The sequence below is a fragment of the Haliaeetus albicilla genome, chromosome 5 (assembly GCF_947461875.1).
Source record: "Haliaeetus albicilla chromosome 5, bHalAlb1.1, whole genome shotgun sequence".
NCBI classification, from domain to species: Eukaryota; Metazoa; Chordata; class Aves; order Accipitriformes; family Accipitridae; genus Haliaeetus; species Haliaeetus albicilla.
The window spans coordinates 44,319,145-44,335,973 of record NC_091487.1 but is presented as its reverse complement, the minus strand read 5'-3'; the positions used below and the strand labels follow the sequence as shown (position 1 = coordinate 44,335,973).

The following is a 16,829-nucleotide window of genomic DNA, read 5'->3' as shown; positions in this document are numbered from 1 at the left end:
CCTCTTTCCCTTTCAGCATCTCTGCTGCTGACGAGTGGACCAGAAACATCATAAAACATACTAGTTAATGAAGCTAATGCTTCACAGACCTTCTACTGGACAATCACCTATGCATATGTAGTGTGCAGATCATCTCTCAAGACTTGTCAGAAGTGAGAGATAGACCAAGTTAATTTAATATAAGAAACATGGAGCATTCAGAATCCCAGCCTAGATCACACAACTTAGAACTAATTTTATTCCAGGGAGCTTCCCCACAATTTGGAATACTAACTCTTCAGGCCCATATTGGAAGCTAAAAAAGTCTTAATTGAAAAAATCCATTTCAGTTGGTTTGAATAAGAATGCTGTCAAAGGGATGGGAAACTTGCCAAAAGACTGCAAAGCAAATGGTAATAATAATTACCAGTTGAATTTTGGATAATTGCTTAGCAGAATGGAACAATGATCACTGTATATAAGCTCATTTAAATGTTTCACTCAACTGGGACAAAAAGTAAAAAACATGTTAATTTAATTTGCCAATGACACAACCAGTGAAAAACTGTTAAAAGACACAAAACAGCCAGAAAAATGTTAGAAAACAAACAGAAAAGCCTATTGGTTTTCAAAAAAAGTACATTTAGAGAGACATACACCTAGAACATGAAGTTGAAAACACATTTAGAAATTAAGGGGAGCTGGTGCATGTTCAGAGATATAGTTGAAAAGGAAATGTAATACTGGGGTGGGGAACAAAACCAGATTAGATAAGGAGGACTTCCAGTGTACTACATTGAATTTCACAAACTGCATTGACAGAATGGTATGAACTGAATTCAGTGAGAGGCTAGCTGAAGACTCCATCACTGACCCACATGCTACTACTTCTACAAATTATTACTGCAATGCATTTTAGATCTATGCAATACAGATGTTTTAACTTAGAATGCTTGTAGATATACCTCACCATCTCTAAAAATGTAATCCTCCACTTACTTCTCAGCTTCAGAAATCCTTTGTCCTGATATTCCAGAGTCATCAGTGGTTCCATGCAGAGCTACACTGATAAATCATAAATCACAACAGCTATAATTGTAGGGCAAAGGAACTACAAAGTGAATAAAGGCTGGAGATAAAGCATTTCAGCCAAGGCTATTTCACTGGAGAATGAGCTTCCAGAGAACACTGTTTTAAAATCCACAGCTTAATTATCTTTAGGACATACTAGGAGACCTTACTGATTCATAAAAACTTTCCTACAACAACATGGTATAAAGGTCTGATTTGGTTTTAGTAATAAAAGGGAAAGGGCAGAAGATTCTGACACGTGCTGCGATCATTGCTGTATTGTTCTATGCATCTCACTAAACAGAGATTGGCTAAGCTACAAATGGACATAGTGTAACAGCTTACAAGGGAGGGAGTAAAAAAAGAGGGAGGAGTTTAATATAAAGAGTTCCATGTGGAAGAATCAGAATGACGGAAGGGGGTTTGGAACCTTAAGGAAGTGATCTTGACAGTAAATTCATTAAAATAGAATCTTTCAAAGAAGCTGGGTGAACAGTGGTCCTTCTAGCTCTTCTCAGTCTCCAGGTTACATGAATTATATGGATAGGACATTTCTTTAATTTAAGGAATCTAGCCTTCCTGGTGAACTCAAGAAGAACTAGTCAGAGACATACCACTCTTCCTATTCCATGACAGAGATTATGTGCTTGGTTGTGGTGGTAAACCTCCCTTCCACAAGCACTAAAGGTAGTTAGGCTTCCAATTTCCTAATTCAAGTGTGCAGAAGCAAAAGAGGCAGCCATTGCACCATGCGATGAATGTGAAAGAAACAAGATAAGATTATAAGAAGATTTTATTTCAATATGAGCAGTAACAGTACTTTTTGTCTGAAGGGGAGGTTAAGAGTCTACAAAAAGGATCCTCAACCAATATAGTCCAAACCACTTTCTGCAGCAGTTTTATGTTTCAGTGCTGTGTACATCTAAATAAAGTAACAATCACCCCGAGTGGAAGGAAAAGATCCCGTATCTGGTGTTGAACCATTCCAGGGCTATATCTAAGGTATCAAACAGCAGCTAGATTTGCTGGAAGCAATTTTAAAGGGGGGGGTGGGGGTGCAGGGGTGCAGGGCTGGGAAGGGGGGAGGCACTCAGAAAAAAGAAAAAAGAGAAAAGTTGTTGAAAAGCACCAAAGAAAGCTGAGGCTCTAGAAAAAAAGTGCCAATGGTCCTGACTGAGCTTTCTGTTCACTTCTCAATACGTCAGGCCTGGAACAAGTTTCTCAGTTCAAAATTTCTCTAATTGGCTGGAAAGCATTTAAGGAAAAATCTTTTAATTAAAAACAGAGAACCAACAAGACATGAAAGCCATGGGGGTTGGGAGAGGCATATGTTGACCTTATGAAGCTTCACAGCAGAACTCTGCAGGGGCTGTTTAAACTGAGAAAGCACAGTTTTAATTAAAGAGTCCTGAGGAACAGACAATTCAAAAGAGCAGGTCAGCTAGATTCCAAGAGGTCAATTTAAGCATAAGCAGAGGGAAAACAAGACTTCTGGTCATTTTGCCTTCCTTTGGGAGAAATCTGTTCCTAACTGAGCATTATGCTCTGTGCTTCTCAACAAAAAAGCTAGCTGTCCTCTAACCACCTGTATGGGTGTTCTGTATCATTGGTGTTTGAGAGAGAGAAGAAATTTTGTGAAGTCCACCCTAGTTTCTTGACACTGGATCACATTCTAAAAGAAACCTTTTTTTTTTCCCCCCCCAATGCATGGAATCCTAGGTATGCTTATGCATACTTGAAAATAGAACTCTGCATCTTGCTAAGCTTCTAAAACCAGTGGGAAATCCTGTAAAAAACCCAACAACAACAAAAAAAACCCCAACAAACAAAAAAACAACAACCCCCCCCCAGATACAGCATATCACCAAACAGAAATTCTCTTTAAAAAAAAAAACCAAAACAAAAACAAACAAACAAACAAAAAAACCTAACCAAAACCCCAAACTTTTTCTTTACTTTTTGAAGTGTATTATGTTACTATCACATTTAGTGAAGCTAGTAATTTTTTGGTACTATTTGGAGTCAAAAGGAAAAATAAATCTAACCTCCAAACAAAAGGAGTTATGAAGGGCACTGTAACCAGGACTCATCAAGTAGCAGGGCTAACATAGAAAAATGTAACATAAAAGTTGCTGCATCTCTCCATGAAGAACTACTTTCCAGTGATTCAAAAGGATAAGGAATTAAGCAGAAAAGTAACATCTACAGTAATTTCCCCAAGAGAAACAGTAATGTTAGTGCACTTCAATTAGTGTCTACATGGTTCTGCACATACACAGATTGTTACACTTAAGTATTGCTCCTGTTCAGATAGATTTCTCTTCTATTGGCCCTTTGAGAACTCATGGCTAGATGCATCTGCTTGGGTGAGTGAGGTGCATGTTCCAGGTCAAGGCATGGTTATTTCACAATTGACAGACAAAGCAGTAAATTTCCCTGCATCAAGGAGGAGCAACTAGCAGCCAGATTAAGCAATCAGTTCACTCATTTGTGAGATATTGTCTACTTTTCTAAAATCCCAATTAAACACTCAGAAGTGGAATGGTGGGGTTTTTTTTGTTTGGGTTTTTGAGTTTGTATAAGCTTAGAAATTGCACTGTCTTACATCTTTAATTTTATTCTCCTTTGCTGCCCTCCAGCCAGGGTGCAAGCTTTGATGCAAGTTCTCATTTATTATGTTGACCTATATCCTCACAGAGGTGGCATATATGCAGTTTACCAGGGATACCCTCCACAGATGGACAAAAATAAGAAAAAGCCACCACTCACTCCTAAAACAGAAATTCAAATGGAATGAAACTTAAAGTAAATAAGAGGCAGAAAACGGCAGTAAACACTTTTATGGCAAAGGAATAAATAAAAATGAGAACATCCTGGGAGACATGGAAGTAGGCGAATGTAATACTTTTGACAGTTAGACAAAAGAAGCCTTCATAGTTCTTCACAGACATAAATCAATGACAATACTGAAGCACAGAGCAATCCCTGTCCAGAAACAAACCCAGGAGAGAAACTGGGACAGAGCAGAATCTTGCTGTAGAAGGCAAAGGACATTTTTTCATCCTTTTCTGCACACAGAAATTCTATTGAAATAAAGTGGACATTCGATGAATAACTCCCCATACACCTGACACAGGACACCAAATGTAGAAAGACTAGTTCAGGTCTCAAAAGCAACATACCAACATTAATCTGAGCCATACTGCTTCCAATTTCAGAACCAGCAGGTTCTTTGTCCCCTGCCCTGTTGCATAGTATAAGATAACCACTGTCGTGGTTTAACCCCAGCTGGCAACTAAGTACCACGCAGCCACTCGCTATTCCGCCCACACAGTGGGATGGGGGAAGAGAATAAAAAAAAGTGAAACTCGTGGGTTCAGATAAAGACAGTTTAATAGGACAGAAAGGAAGAAAAAAAATAGGACAACAATAATAATAATAAAATAATTAGAATATACAAAACAAGTGATGCACAATGCAATTCCTCACCACTCGCCGACCGATGCCCAGTTAGGTCCCAAGCAGCAATCCACCTCTCCCGGCCAAGTTCCCCCAGTTTATATACTGGGCATGACATCATATGGTATGGAATATCCATAGTTTGGGTCAGCTGTCCTGGCTGTGTTCCCTCCCAACTTCTTGTGCCCCTCCAGCCTTCTTGCTGGCTGGGCATGAGAAGCTGAAAAATCCTTGACTTAGTATAAACACTACTTAACACACCAATGTTTTTACTTGTTGCTATCAATATTATTCTCATACTAAATCCAATCCATAACACTATAGCAGCTACTAGGAAGAAAATTAACTCTATCCCAGCTGAAACCAGGACAGCATAAACAGAATTTCGTACCAGGACTCTATAACTTACCTACCTCCTTGTGGTGGGTTGATCCTGGCTGGATATCAGGTACCCACCAAGCTGCTCTATCAATCCACATCCTCAACTGACAGAAGGAAAGAAAATACAACAAAACGCTCATGGGTTGAGATAAGGACAGGGGGAGATCACTCAGCAATTAACCTCACAGGCAAAACAGACTCAACTCAGGGAAATTAAATTTAATTTATTGCCAATCAAATCAGAGCACAATAATGAGAAAAAACTAAATCTTAAACATCTTCCCCCCACCCCTCCCTTCTTCCCAGGCTCAACCTCACTCCTGATTTCTCTGCCTCCTCCCCCACAGCAGCACAGGTGGATGGGGAATGGGGGTTCGGGTCAGTTTATCACACATTGTCTCTACCACTCCTTCACCCTCACTCTCTTCCCCTGCTCCAGCATGGGGACACTCCACAGGAGAGAGTTCTCCATGAACTTCTCCAACATGGGTCCTTCCCACAGGCCGCAGTTCTTCATGAACTGCTCTAGCGTGGGTCCCTTCATGGGGTTGCAGTCCTTCAGGAATGGGCCACTCCAGCGTGGGTCCCCCATGGGGTCACAAGTCCTGCCAGGAGCCTGCTCCAGCGCAGGCTTCCCATGGGGTCACAGCCTCCTTTGGGCATCCACCTGCTCCGGCGTGGGGTCCTCCCTGGGCTGCAGGTGGGTATCTGCTCCACCGTGGACCTCCCTGGGCTGCAGGGGGACAACCTGCCTCACCATGGTCTTCCCCACAGGCTGCAGGGGAATCTCTGCTCTAGCACCTGGAGCACCTCCTCCCCTCCTTCTGCACTGACCTGGGGGCCTGCAGAGTTCTTTCTCTCACATATTCTTACTCCTCTCTTCCGAATGCTGTTGCATAGTTGTTTTTTCCCCCCATCTTAAATACATTATCCCAGAGGTGCTACCATCATTGCTGATGGGCTTGGCCTTGGCCAGCAGCAGGTCCATCTTGAAGGCAGCTGGCACTGCCTTGTCGGACACAGGGGAAGCTTCTAGCAGGGTCTCACAGAAGTCACTGCTGTAACCCACCCCCACCCCCCCCACACTACAAAACCTTGCCATGCAAACCGAATACACTGCTGCACGTAATATGATGTTTAAATTGTCAAAATTGTATCATCATAAAATGACATGCTGTAGCAACAAACTATCTGTAGAGTCATGATTCCATGCAAGCTTGTATAACTGTTTTTAATTTGATATGTACATATATGTTCTTGTGTTCTAGTGTAGTGATCATAAAGAAACAACTTAAAACTAATTTCTGGCATAATCCAATTAGAAGATGTACCACCAGCCACACTTCTAAAGAAAGCTCTAAGTTGAAAGTCTTACTTGCTTTGGGCATCATTTAGTGTGAATTTTTCTATTGTTAAGAGACTAATTCTGTAGTTCAGATCAGCAATGATCTCGCTTCTGGTTGCTGCCATTTGTTGTATAACAGCATTCCTTCCCACATTCATCTAAAAGCAATGTTTTTCAAGGAAAAAAATCCAGGTCTAATCTATGCCTGAGTGTGGTAATGACCATATTTCACCCACAATGTTGCACAGGTGCAGCTTCTTAGTAAATGAGCTTAGGTCTTAAGAGACCATGAATGTTCTGAGTTCCCCTATGCACAAGTATAGCAGAAAAATCCCATAGCAAATAAAACCGAAATGAATAAAATCAAGGCTCTAGACTGTAATTACTGCTAGAGAATCAGAGAAATTGGACTGAGGGGATTAAAATATTGACAGCAAGTTCTCTAAAGTGATGCATTTCTGCTTCTAGTTAATATAAAAAGAAAATGTATGTTAGTATATAAATACACAGGTAAACATGCCATATTTGCTCAGACTTTATGAACTCTTTATAGGCCACAACCACAGCATAGTAACATCCACCTGAGCTTTTGTTCCTATGCTCCTCCTCCTCCTTTAAAGTACCGTGGTGATTATATTTTCTTCCACAACCTTTTCCATATTCACATAAAACCGCTAAAGGTAAAAGAGAAGGCAGATATTACGTAGCTAAAACTTTTTCCTTCTTCCCAAAAAATCCAGATGTCCATCATCTGGCTGAGGCCAGATGCTAGATAGATGAAGCCTGACGAAAACCTACATTTTAAGTACAGCAGTGGCTACTTTTCATCAGATAGCTTCTTCTCAATCTGTCAACAAGGTTTACCACTGACAGCTGCAGTTCTGGTGGATGACTTCTTCACTATCATCTCTAACTCCCCTACAGAAATATGTTCTAGGAGTCTACACTTTATCTTTCCTGGCTATGACCTGACCTCAAATCAGATATGGCCTCACTGCATACTGGTTAGATTAGTACCATACAATTTATCTGAAGTCTTAAAAATATTATCCCTGAACTAATTTAAGTGATTTAGAACGTAACAAAGTACCTATCACTGGGAAGAAGGTGTTACAGACAGCATAGTCAGTCACTTCAATAGCAAATTTTGTCATGTTTAAATACAATTGTCTGACTTCCAAGGAACTAAATGGCTTATGTCAAGAAATGCAAGTTGTTATTCACAGTCTTGCAAACTCTATTCATCATGAGCAGAAGTCTTGCAGAGCTTAGCGAGAAGGTGAGGTTTTACCTATATTTAAGAGATGGTTCTAGTCTTCCCTGCAACAAGGGAAGCATTCTGAATAGCCTGAAACAAGTGAGGCTCATAGTAAAAAAACCCACCAAAATTCATATTTGTACAGCAATATTCAGTGTATTTGCTTAAAATACTGAATCAAAAACTAAAACAAAATGTAATTTTAGTTGCATGTAGTTACATGAGTTTATTTTGAACTCTGGCCAATTCTGTAATACCTAATATACCGAGTGCAGTACAAGAATAGCTAGACAAGATAGTACAGTGCTGAATAGTTATTTTGGCATTGGAACTTTTTCCTTGTGGGTAGGTTGGGGAAGAGGTCACACAGTTGTCAGTGGTCCCCCTTCCACAGCCATCAGGATCCTGCAAAATCATCTAGGAGATGTGCCAGGACTAGCTCAGGCAGCAGCATTCGCCACCCTACAGCCCAACAACACTATATACTCTACCTCCTGCTGGGCTCCTAGTCAAAGCACTCAGTACCCCAACTGCCTAATAATCTCAGCACCTACCTCCCTCATGCTCCATATCCTATATTCTAACCATCTCGGGGTCCACTACCCTGCTCCCAGCTCCCATCCATCACACCCCAGCACTTTTTTTTTCCCCCCCTATCCATTCCCATGCACAGGCCTACAAATGTCCTCCCTCTGATCTATTGTTGCTTGACATGCTGTTCTGTAATGGAAGCAGCACTGGCAACAAGGTGCTCCTATGCTACACTTCATGCTGCAAGTATTTTTTAACTATTCCACAGGCAGCTGTGACGGTGTCTCCCTATTAACAATGTTAGAACATTACAACATAGTGCAAAGTGTCGGTATTTGTACTGCATTAATAGCCTAGCTAATGATTTTAATGTCAAGGTAGCAGAGCACCAGCAGATGCTGGAATACTTGCCTCCATTTTTCCCAACTGTTCGGAAACACCTCCAGAAGGTCCGAAGAAAAGATGCCCTATTGTGAGGGGTAGCTTGAACAAAGCTGAACTCACGGAACAAGACGTGTGTTCCTTGACGCACGCTGTTAAAACTGTGGAGATAAAGCCAAAACAAGAGAACGTTAGAAAGCTGAACCAGTGTGAGTGTTCTGGGGCCAGCTGGAACAATAGCAAGAAAACCACTGCCAGTTACATTTTGTGAAACCAAATCTCCAAAGTTTATACCCATCTGTTCTCTAGAGAGAAGGCTATTTGCAAAAACCACACATTGGAACTTAATTATAGGAATTAGAGGTTTGTGAAAGTAAAATTCATTCTAAAGAATCCCAGCAAGGGGTGTCCAAGAGCCACTTATTTGAAACCAATCCATTGGAAAATGGCTGGCCAAGAGTAATTGTTGTTTATCTGACCAGAAGATGCCCTTTCCTTTAGTACCATTTGAATTTCACTGCTATTCTTATCACAGTTTTCCACGAAGCCACACACACACAAAAAAAACCCCACCCCCAAAAAACACCAAAAAAACCTCTTTAACAGAAGCCTCAAGATTTCATTTCTAGCTTACTGAAACTTGACTGTATTGGATGTATAAAATCTACTTCAGCTGTCATGAAAAGCAGATTGATGCTTCACTAAACATCACTTTGCACTAGTGCATTTTGAAAAGAGTAGCTGCTCATTATGATCAATAGTCAATTTGATATTCACATTCTTGTATATTAGCACAAATTTCTCATATTTGAGTTTTAAGCACTTTAGGCTAACTTACTATAGTAAACATTTGTCTTAAAAAGGTTTCTCTGAAGCACAAGAAGCTCTCCTTTTCGCATGGTAAAGCTCAACATGCAAGAACAATAGAAATGCAAAATACAAACATTCTATACCAAAAAGTATAATGACAGGGTTGCCTCAAAGATAGATTTTATGCATTTCACTCTGCATCGTGCAAGTGGGACAAAGCTTTCAAACACTCCAGAGAGATCATTAAAAACATTCACTTGGGACAGCAGCTTAACTCTCCCACATAGGAGAGACTTAATGAAAAGATACAAGTTTACTTTCATCACAGCAGAACCTCTCCATAGGTAGCATCTCCACAACAGACAAAATCCAGTGGTCAGTGTGAACCCTCTCAGTCTGCAATTTTAAAACATCTCTTTAAACATAAATAGTTTAAATCACTTTATCCTTCATAGTATAGAAAAGGGTCTCACATTTGAAAGAGAATTATACCAGACAGAGTTGAGCAAAATTAAAAAGTCATGTAACATGGGGGGTGCGTGGAGAGAAGCCAATTCAATTTTTCAGAAAAGAATCACAATTTCTTTTTTTTAGTGTCCTGGTTCTCAAGGACATGTGAGTAAATTGAATTTTTTGTCAGCTGTTGAAAGCTATGTGCAGAGCACTGTTTCTAGCCCTCCTACCCAGAAGGAAATGCAACTCAAATAAAATACGTACAATCACCTTATGATTAAGAAACACTCATGACTCTTGAATCCTGGACTTAGGAATACTCTTTCTGTAAATATCATGGACAAATATATTATTTCGTATTTATGAACCCTTGTTCATGCACTAGTGCTATACAAACCAGAGGAAAGCACAGCCATTGTCCCAAGAGATTAAAGTAAATAAATAAATCATGTGCCTGATCAAAATATGCCAGAATTACAGGAAAGGGCTCCCATGACTATCATTGTAAGTAAAGAGTATTCATTACAAAGTGCTGTAGCTCACTGCCTTAGAGTGAACCAGTTCAGAGTAAGGAAAAGTAACTTGCATAAAGTCCCACAAGATGCCTGTGACAAAGCTGGAAATGGGATTTCAGATCTTCTCATCCTAAACCACAGCCTGTAAAACTTTTTTCGTTTCTGATTTGCATTGTTTTGCTAATTATTTGACAGGCTGATGGAGAAAAGCAGGATATGAATGAAAAAGAAGAAACCTGGTGTAATATGAGAAGGCAGCTTTCAGAACAAAGACACAAGTAAGGGAGACATTTAGGAAGGGAAAGAAGATGAAGGCACAATGATACAATTAAATGCACCGAATTATGTTGCTCGGAACAACTACAGCACATGCAACATCTGCAAGCAGATCCTGGCACAACTATCATAGAAAGGTCCAGATATGAAGCTAACATACTATTAATTCACAGCAGACAGCCCTACCATATTACTCCTTAGTTCTAATAAGTGAAAACTTGAGTCACTTGCATTTTCAGTATGGGATGGCTCTCTAAACCTAGCAGGCAGAAGGGTATGATATCATTTGTTGTTGCTTACTCAGTTAAAAGAGTGGGTGGATATGTTGGAACATCAGCAAACCTGGATGTGCTGACAGCCAAGTGCCGCCAGCTAGTTGAGTAAAAGAGGTACGATGTTTCTTTCATTCCTCATTTCTTGCAATCACATTTTAACTATACAATGGAAGGATTTTTCCCCAAAAGCTCAAGTCTGCAAGCCTGGGAGTTTTATCCCAGTTAATATGCTGCATTTCAGAGACCCTACTTTATAAATTCCTTTTTGTAAGTTGTAAAAGTTCAGCTCAAAGGAGCCAGCCCATGATGGAGCTATCCAGCAAGCAGCCCCATGACAAATCAACAGATCTATTCTCAGGCAGGGTTAAGGTCACTACAAGAGACAGGAACACTATACATTTTGAACAAACTATGTATTTTGAAATTCCTTTATCATGGGTAGATGGGCAGTACGAAAATAACTTGGCCACCTTTTCCTTAACAATTGCTCAGAGGTGAAGTTACTGTTAAAGTGGCAAGTAGTAACAGCTTGCAGGTAAACCCTTCTGGAAGAAAAAGAAGTGGTGACAACCCAAAGCTGTTGCAGGTATTCCAACAGCACGCAGGGGGTATGACCAACGCCTCACCTATGATTTTTATGTACATGCGAACAGATGTCTTTTCCAGTTTCTTTTGAACACAAAAATGGAACAGGCTGCAGACTCAGAGGAATGGCTTAAGTAAGCAAGATATCAACAGCAAAGCAACAAACTTAGCTCAAACATTCTCAGCAAGTTCACCAGCTGCTGAGATTCTTCCCTCAGCATTGCTCAGTCTTCCCTTTATCTGCCTTCCTCTCACTGAGCAACTCATACCCTTAGCAAAGTTAGGTGGCCAGAGCTTATCAGCACATTTGCAGGAGAAAGACTTGTGAACAAACTATCTCAGCAAGGTATTACTTTGTCCTCAATCATTTAGAAATGGGGTTGTGAACCCAGAAGCAGGGAAAATGATTCTTCACCCTTCTGGTTAACTTCTTTCCCTCTTTAGGCATTTAGTGCAGCCATCTGCAAGAGATTCCTTCAAGAAGAAAGCTTTCAACAACTCTGCAAGTGTCCAAGCCTCCTATTGCAAACCTAATGGTTGCCCAGGCCCTCTACATTACCAGTAAGTAGAGCAGGCAAATTAGAACATTAACAGAAGTTACTAATGACATGATTTTATTTGTCTTGCTGAAACTGAGACTAGAAATTGAAGTGAATGTTCATTAGTTAACACCAGTTCACTGCAAATGCTCATATTTCATGCAAGAATTGTTACGCAACTGGATACTCTGTTAACAAAACAGCTTCTCCCATTCACTTGTGAGAATATTCTGAAGAAAGATGAGAAAAATAAAGCAAGGTTCTTGCTCGATGGGAATATCTAAAGAAACTTTTGCAGTAGGGACTTCAAGATGCTTACTTTTTCACTCTTTTTCTTTACATGCCCCAGAGCAGCTAAACCACAGAACAGAGTCTCTTCCAACACCACTGCTGAGAAAGCTGCATCTTGCAGCACCCCCAGTCTATGCTTGTGGGATGGCACGTGCACCTGAGAGGAAGAAAAAAAAGTTCTGGGAGGAGACTGCGATAAAACAGCCCCAACTCTCAGAAATGGCTATGCTGGGAACTCTAGCACTCAGGTGCTGCTTCTCTGAACAGAGCTGCTTTCAGTAAGGCTTTGTCTTTTGTGTAATTACATTTCGGCAACTTGCCAGAGTTCAGAAACTTTCAAGCACTCTTTTCAAACCTTTGGACTTCTAAATAGATTGTAAAAGTCCCAGGATGCTATGGTAACATCCCAATTGAAACCCACTACACTAGTTAGCCTCTCCCTCAGGCAAAGCCAAATATGCACAATGCAGAGAGCGCCCCAAGTCCCCAAGAAGGACAGAAGAGCTTGCCAGGACCCTGCTGTCCCCCCAGCAGGTGCCACCTTTGGTTATCATGTAAAGAGCTGAATGAGTTCACAGGATCCCTCCTCTAGTAAATGGAAAGCAAGGAACAAGGACCATTATTCCTTAACTTATAGCATTACTGCTTGCATTTTCCACCGAGAGCATGATGAAGGAAGAAAATCACATTGAAGGCTTATGCTGCTTCTGCAGCGTGAACAATTTCCCACACATGCACTACTTTTCTTCACAGTTACACAGGTGTCTAAGTCATTAAAACAGAATTGAGTGTCTTCAACAAAAATAAGGTAGTCTCAAACGCAAGTTGCCATTGGAGGCTATGTCTAGACTGACTGAAACTTCTGTAGAGAGAAACAGTGCAGAGGACCTGATGTCAACATGGGTATCTCAGGGTTCATTTTTTCTTGAAACACGCTCTGGACTAGCTCTAGTCTGGTCCCATGGGCTGAATGCTCATTTGCAGTTGGAACACATCTTCCAGTTTAGTTCCATCTGAAAGGAACCCAGGTCATGAGCTCCAAGACTGCTTCATGGTGTGAACCAAAGCACAGTAAGTAGGGATAATCAGGAGTATTAGGATTAGAGACTATGGTACAATGGATAACAAAGAACTAGCTCTAGCAACAGAAAATACTGACATTCAAAAGGCTTTAAAACCCAGGCAATTTCTGTTGTTAAATAACTCATCCACACAAAAAGCGTCCCCAAGTGACCAATCACACTTACCCCAAGGCTACGCTCTGAAATCGGGAAGTGAGGTTTACCTTCCCTGGAACGATCCCAGAGAGCAAACACTTAAAACTGTAGGCACCATTGGGAAAAAAATCCCAGTTTCACTGCTGTGATGAATAGATTACTGCTCCACAAGCATACTTTAATTTAAGATCATTCTATTCGTCACCTATTGGTTTAAGTGAACTACACTACTTGCAATATTCAGACCGATCATGGGATTGTTTCTTTAGCTATCCCTCTTGGAAGGTAGCATAGGAGCATTAGCATTTCTCAATTCAAAGCTGTTCTATCAAGTGCTGTTTAAAATTCCACAGATATTAAAATTTGGGACAATGAAGTCAGCCTCAGGAAATCACCATCTTCCTCTAATGAAATTAGCAGTGCTTTTTAGGCACTTCCTCTGAAATGTGTTAGCAGTGTTAAGACGAAACAGATGCTGAAAGTTATTCCTGATGACTGGCTTTAAGAAAAAATCCTTTTTTAACAGCCAGGCAGATAGGAAATCATTAACACTCTCAACATTTGGTGAGACTGGGTGATGTAACACTGCAAACACAGAGACTGGATTTTTTGCGATCCTTTCTGTCTCACCCACTCAAGTTTATTTCAGCTGAAGGGTGTGGAAAGAGGGAAAGGAGTGACACAAATTTTAATGATTTGTTTTCAGGCTTCTTGGTATAGGCTCAGGAATATCTGTATTCATGGCAGAATTAATACAGGTGGTACAGAGATTATCCCAAGTACTCTTTGAAAGGAAATGAACCACACCACCTGTGACACAGCTCAGAGCAGGCAGCGAACAAGCTTTCTTATGTTGCTTTGTAGCAAATCAAACCCTCTGAGACCAGTCTACAGATTCTGGAGAAGGAAAGGATTAAAGGAGTTGCTGTGCTTGCTCTTTATTACCCAGAATCCCTTTATCTTTTTTAGAGTCCCCCTCCCTTAATTTTTCCTATACTAGGTCAGTAATTTAACACCTTGAAGCTTTCAAATCAAAAGCTAAAATGACCTTACTGTGTTGAATTATTAGCCCAGGATTTAAAAAAAAAAAAAAAAAAAAAAAAAGCAAATGGGAAGGGGGGAGATCTCTAAAAACAGAGGCCTTTTGATCAGAGCAGCATCCTGCAGTTTGCTGTAACTCAAGCTGGCCATTCTTATGTAGTAGGAATTAAAGACTCCCCCTGCCAGGCAGGGCCCTATTAAAACACAATAGCCATTTGAAAAGGGTAAGCAAGCTGATATGGATATAATAGGCCACATATTGGGGCCCCTTTCTACTCTGAAATAAAGCTTCTTCTTAAGAGTTATGAGCTGGGAAACCTAGTATTCAGGAAGATGGGAAAGGGCATACAATGGAAGATGGTAAATAGCCCTGCAGAAGCCCTCCAAGGTGCTTAAGGGAAAAGTAAAGAAGCCTTCAGAGATAAGCATCAATCACGCAGCACTAGCTCTTTCAGTCTCATCAGGTGCTATTTCAGACCACATGGTGTTTCAGTGAGTCTGAAAAGGTCTTGCTGGTATAAACAGAGATTTAGTTTTTACAGTAGAAAACAGCGAGTTGTGCACCACAGAGACAGCTGCATGAATACCATTATAACTAGTTTTATGGAGATATTGCAAGTTGCTACCCAGCTTCCCTCAAAAACCCTTGCCCTTTCCCCCCACAAAACCTAAAACAAATAAATAAATAACAAAAAGTACCAGAATTATAACTACACAAAGAAAACTGCTAACTCTCCAGCTAACGTATTTAGTATTTGTTCAAACTGGTCCAACTAGACATTTTGGGGCAAGAAGAAAATTCCTTATTGAACTGCTTTATAACCTTCTATATGCTGAGGGTATGGGAGAAGTCCTCAATAAGCTTTACTGTCATAAAGCCGTGATCTCCATTCTTTGGCTTCCTTTATTAACCAGCAGATGTATTTCTGCCCTCCCTATCACGCTGTGAAATTCATTCACCAGCTACAAGATGCTATAGAAACCATGCAATGAACCTGTGGCAAGGGCGAGAAGATGGCACAAAGAAGAGAAACACTATTAAAAATACAAGCAACACAAGGTAGTCTTCAGATTTCCTCTAGTCTGACAACAGTTCTGGAAGTAGCTATGGAATTGACATCGGCTGGAGATGGATTTTGATACCAAAATGTCAATGTCCACTGAAGGAAGAGTATGAATTTGAAAATTATTGAATAACTGCACCCATCTTGTACTGCTGAGATCAAAGCATAATGCCAAGTGAAGGCAAACTGGCTTCTCAGAAAGTTGAGGCCAAAGTATAAGCATGAGTAAGGGCCTGCTTGCTCCATTCTGCACGTAGTCTCGTGTATCTCTTATTGTAAGACAGTTCCATGTTTTATAAATTAGACTTTTAATTATTTTAAAAGGTAGCAGCACAGTCACATTATGACTGTGATGATGCAGGAACTACTGAAATATAACTTAATTACTGTTCCAAAGAGATTCAATACTGGTGCCATGCATGCAGCCCCCATATTTGCTCTTTTCAGTCTTGGTTAGACTGGAGAATTTCAGAAAAAGAAAAAAATTTACAACTAATACTTTCTCACCTATTCAGTTGCCTTGGCAAGAACTATAGCACCTCAAAGACTGAGCAGCGTCCAATATTTCCATCATGGCAACAAATGAACCTTGCCAAAATTTCTTAATATAGATGAAGCTTCATCATTTGACATTAATGCTAACTCTGCATTTCGAGATTGCTTAGCTAAAGCACTTTGTGCTCACCACAGCTGCTTGGCTACAGTGTTGACCAGCTACAGTTTGTTCAATTCATTTGAAGATACACAATAGGATTAGTTTTGCAGGACATGAGGTTACTGCAAGTCTCTAAAGCTGATGTGTTCTGGAATCTGTGTAGTTTCAACACTACACAGCACAGAAAGTCTCCGGTTCTCTGAAGACATCCAGATTTCCAGAAACTAGACTTTTTCTTCCTTTTTTTTTTTTTTTTTTTAAGAAAAGGAAGATAAACCATATTTTTAAAATAGATTTTTCAGGCACGCTACAAGACTTTCAGCAGTTTGCTATTCACGGGCATTCAGAGACAGTTAAGGGATTTTATCCTGTAAAGGATAAGGAATCCTATTATGGGATCTTATCACTTCCCATTGTTACAGGCATTTGTTGAGTTTTACAGCTTGGCATATCCAATTTAGGAGAAATTTTACATTTGTTGACCGTGTCTACATTGGAACACAAATATTCTTAGCAAGACAATCAGAAATGCTCCTCAAGATTTTCTGTGATACCACAACATTTTACAGCTTAAGAATGAATACAAAAGTCCTTCCAACACCACAAAACCAAAAAAACCCACCCAACCTCAAATTCTGATCCATCTTTTCTTAAAGATCTTTCAGGGAAAAAATAAAGTGTTCCTCAAACTTACACTACTTTA

General features: G+C 40.2%; 1 protein-coding gene across 3 annotated transcripts in view; it reads right to left on the bottom strand.

The window, feature by feature from the left end:
* CSTPP1 (centriolar satellite-associated tubulin polyglutamylase complex regulator 1) overlaps nucleotides 1-16,829 on the bottom strand; it is an 86,672-nt gene that overhangs the window by 50,408 nt on the left and 19,435 nt on the right. The window contains exon 1 of one of the 3 annotated variants that reach the window (XM_069784547.1): nucleotides 4,919-5,022. The exons of 1 other annotated variant lie outside the window; for it this stretch is intronic. In XM_069784547.1, the coding sequence (XP_069640648.1) occupies nucleotides 4,919-4,988 (70 nt within the window). In that variant the 5' untranslated portion in view covers nucleotides 4,989-5,022. Of the gene's footprint in view, nucleotides 1-4,918; nucleotides 5,023-16,829 lie in introns of those variants that run through there. One more of the 3 variants, XM_069784548.1, reaches the window with a different exon arrangement.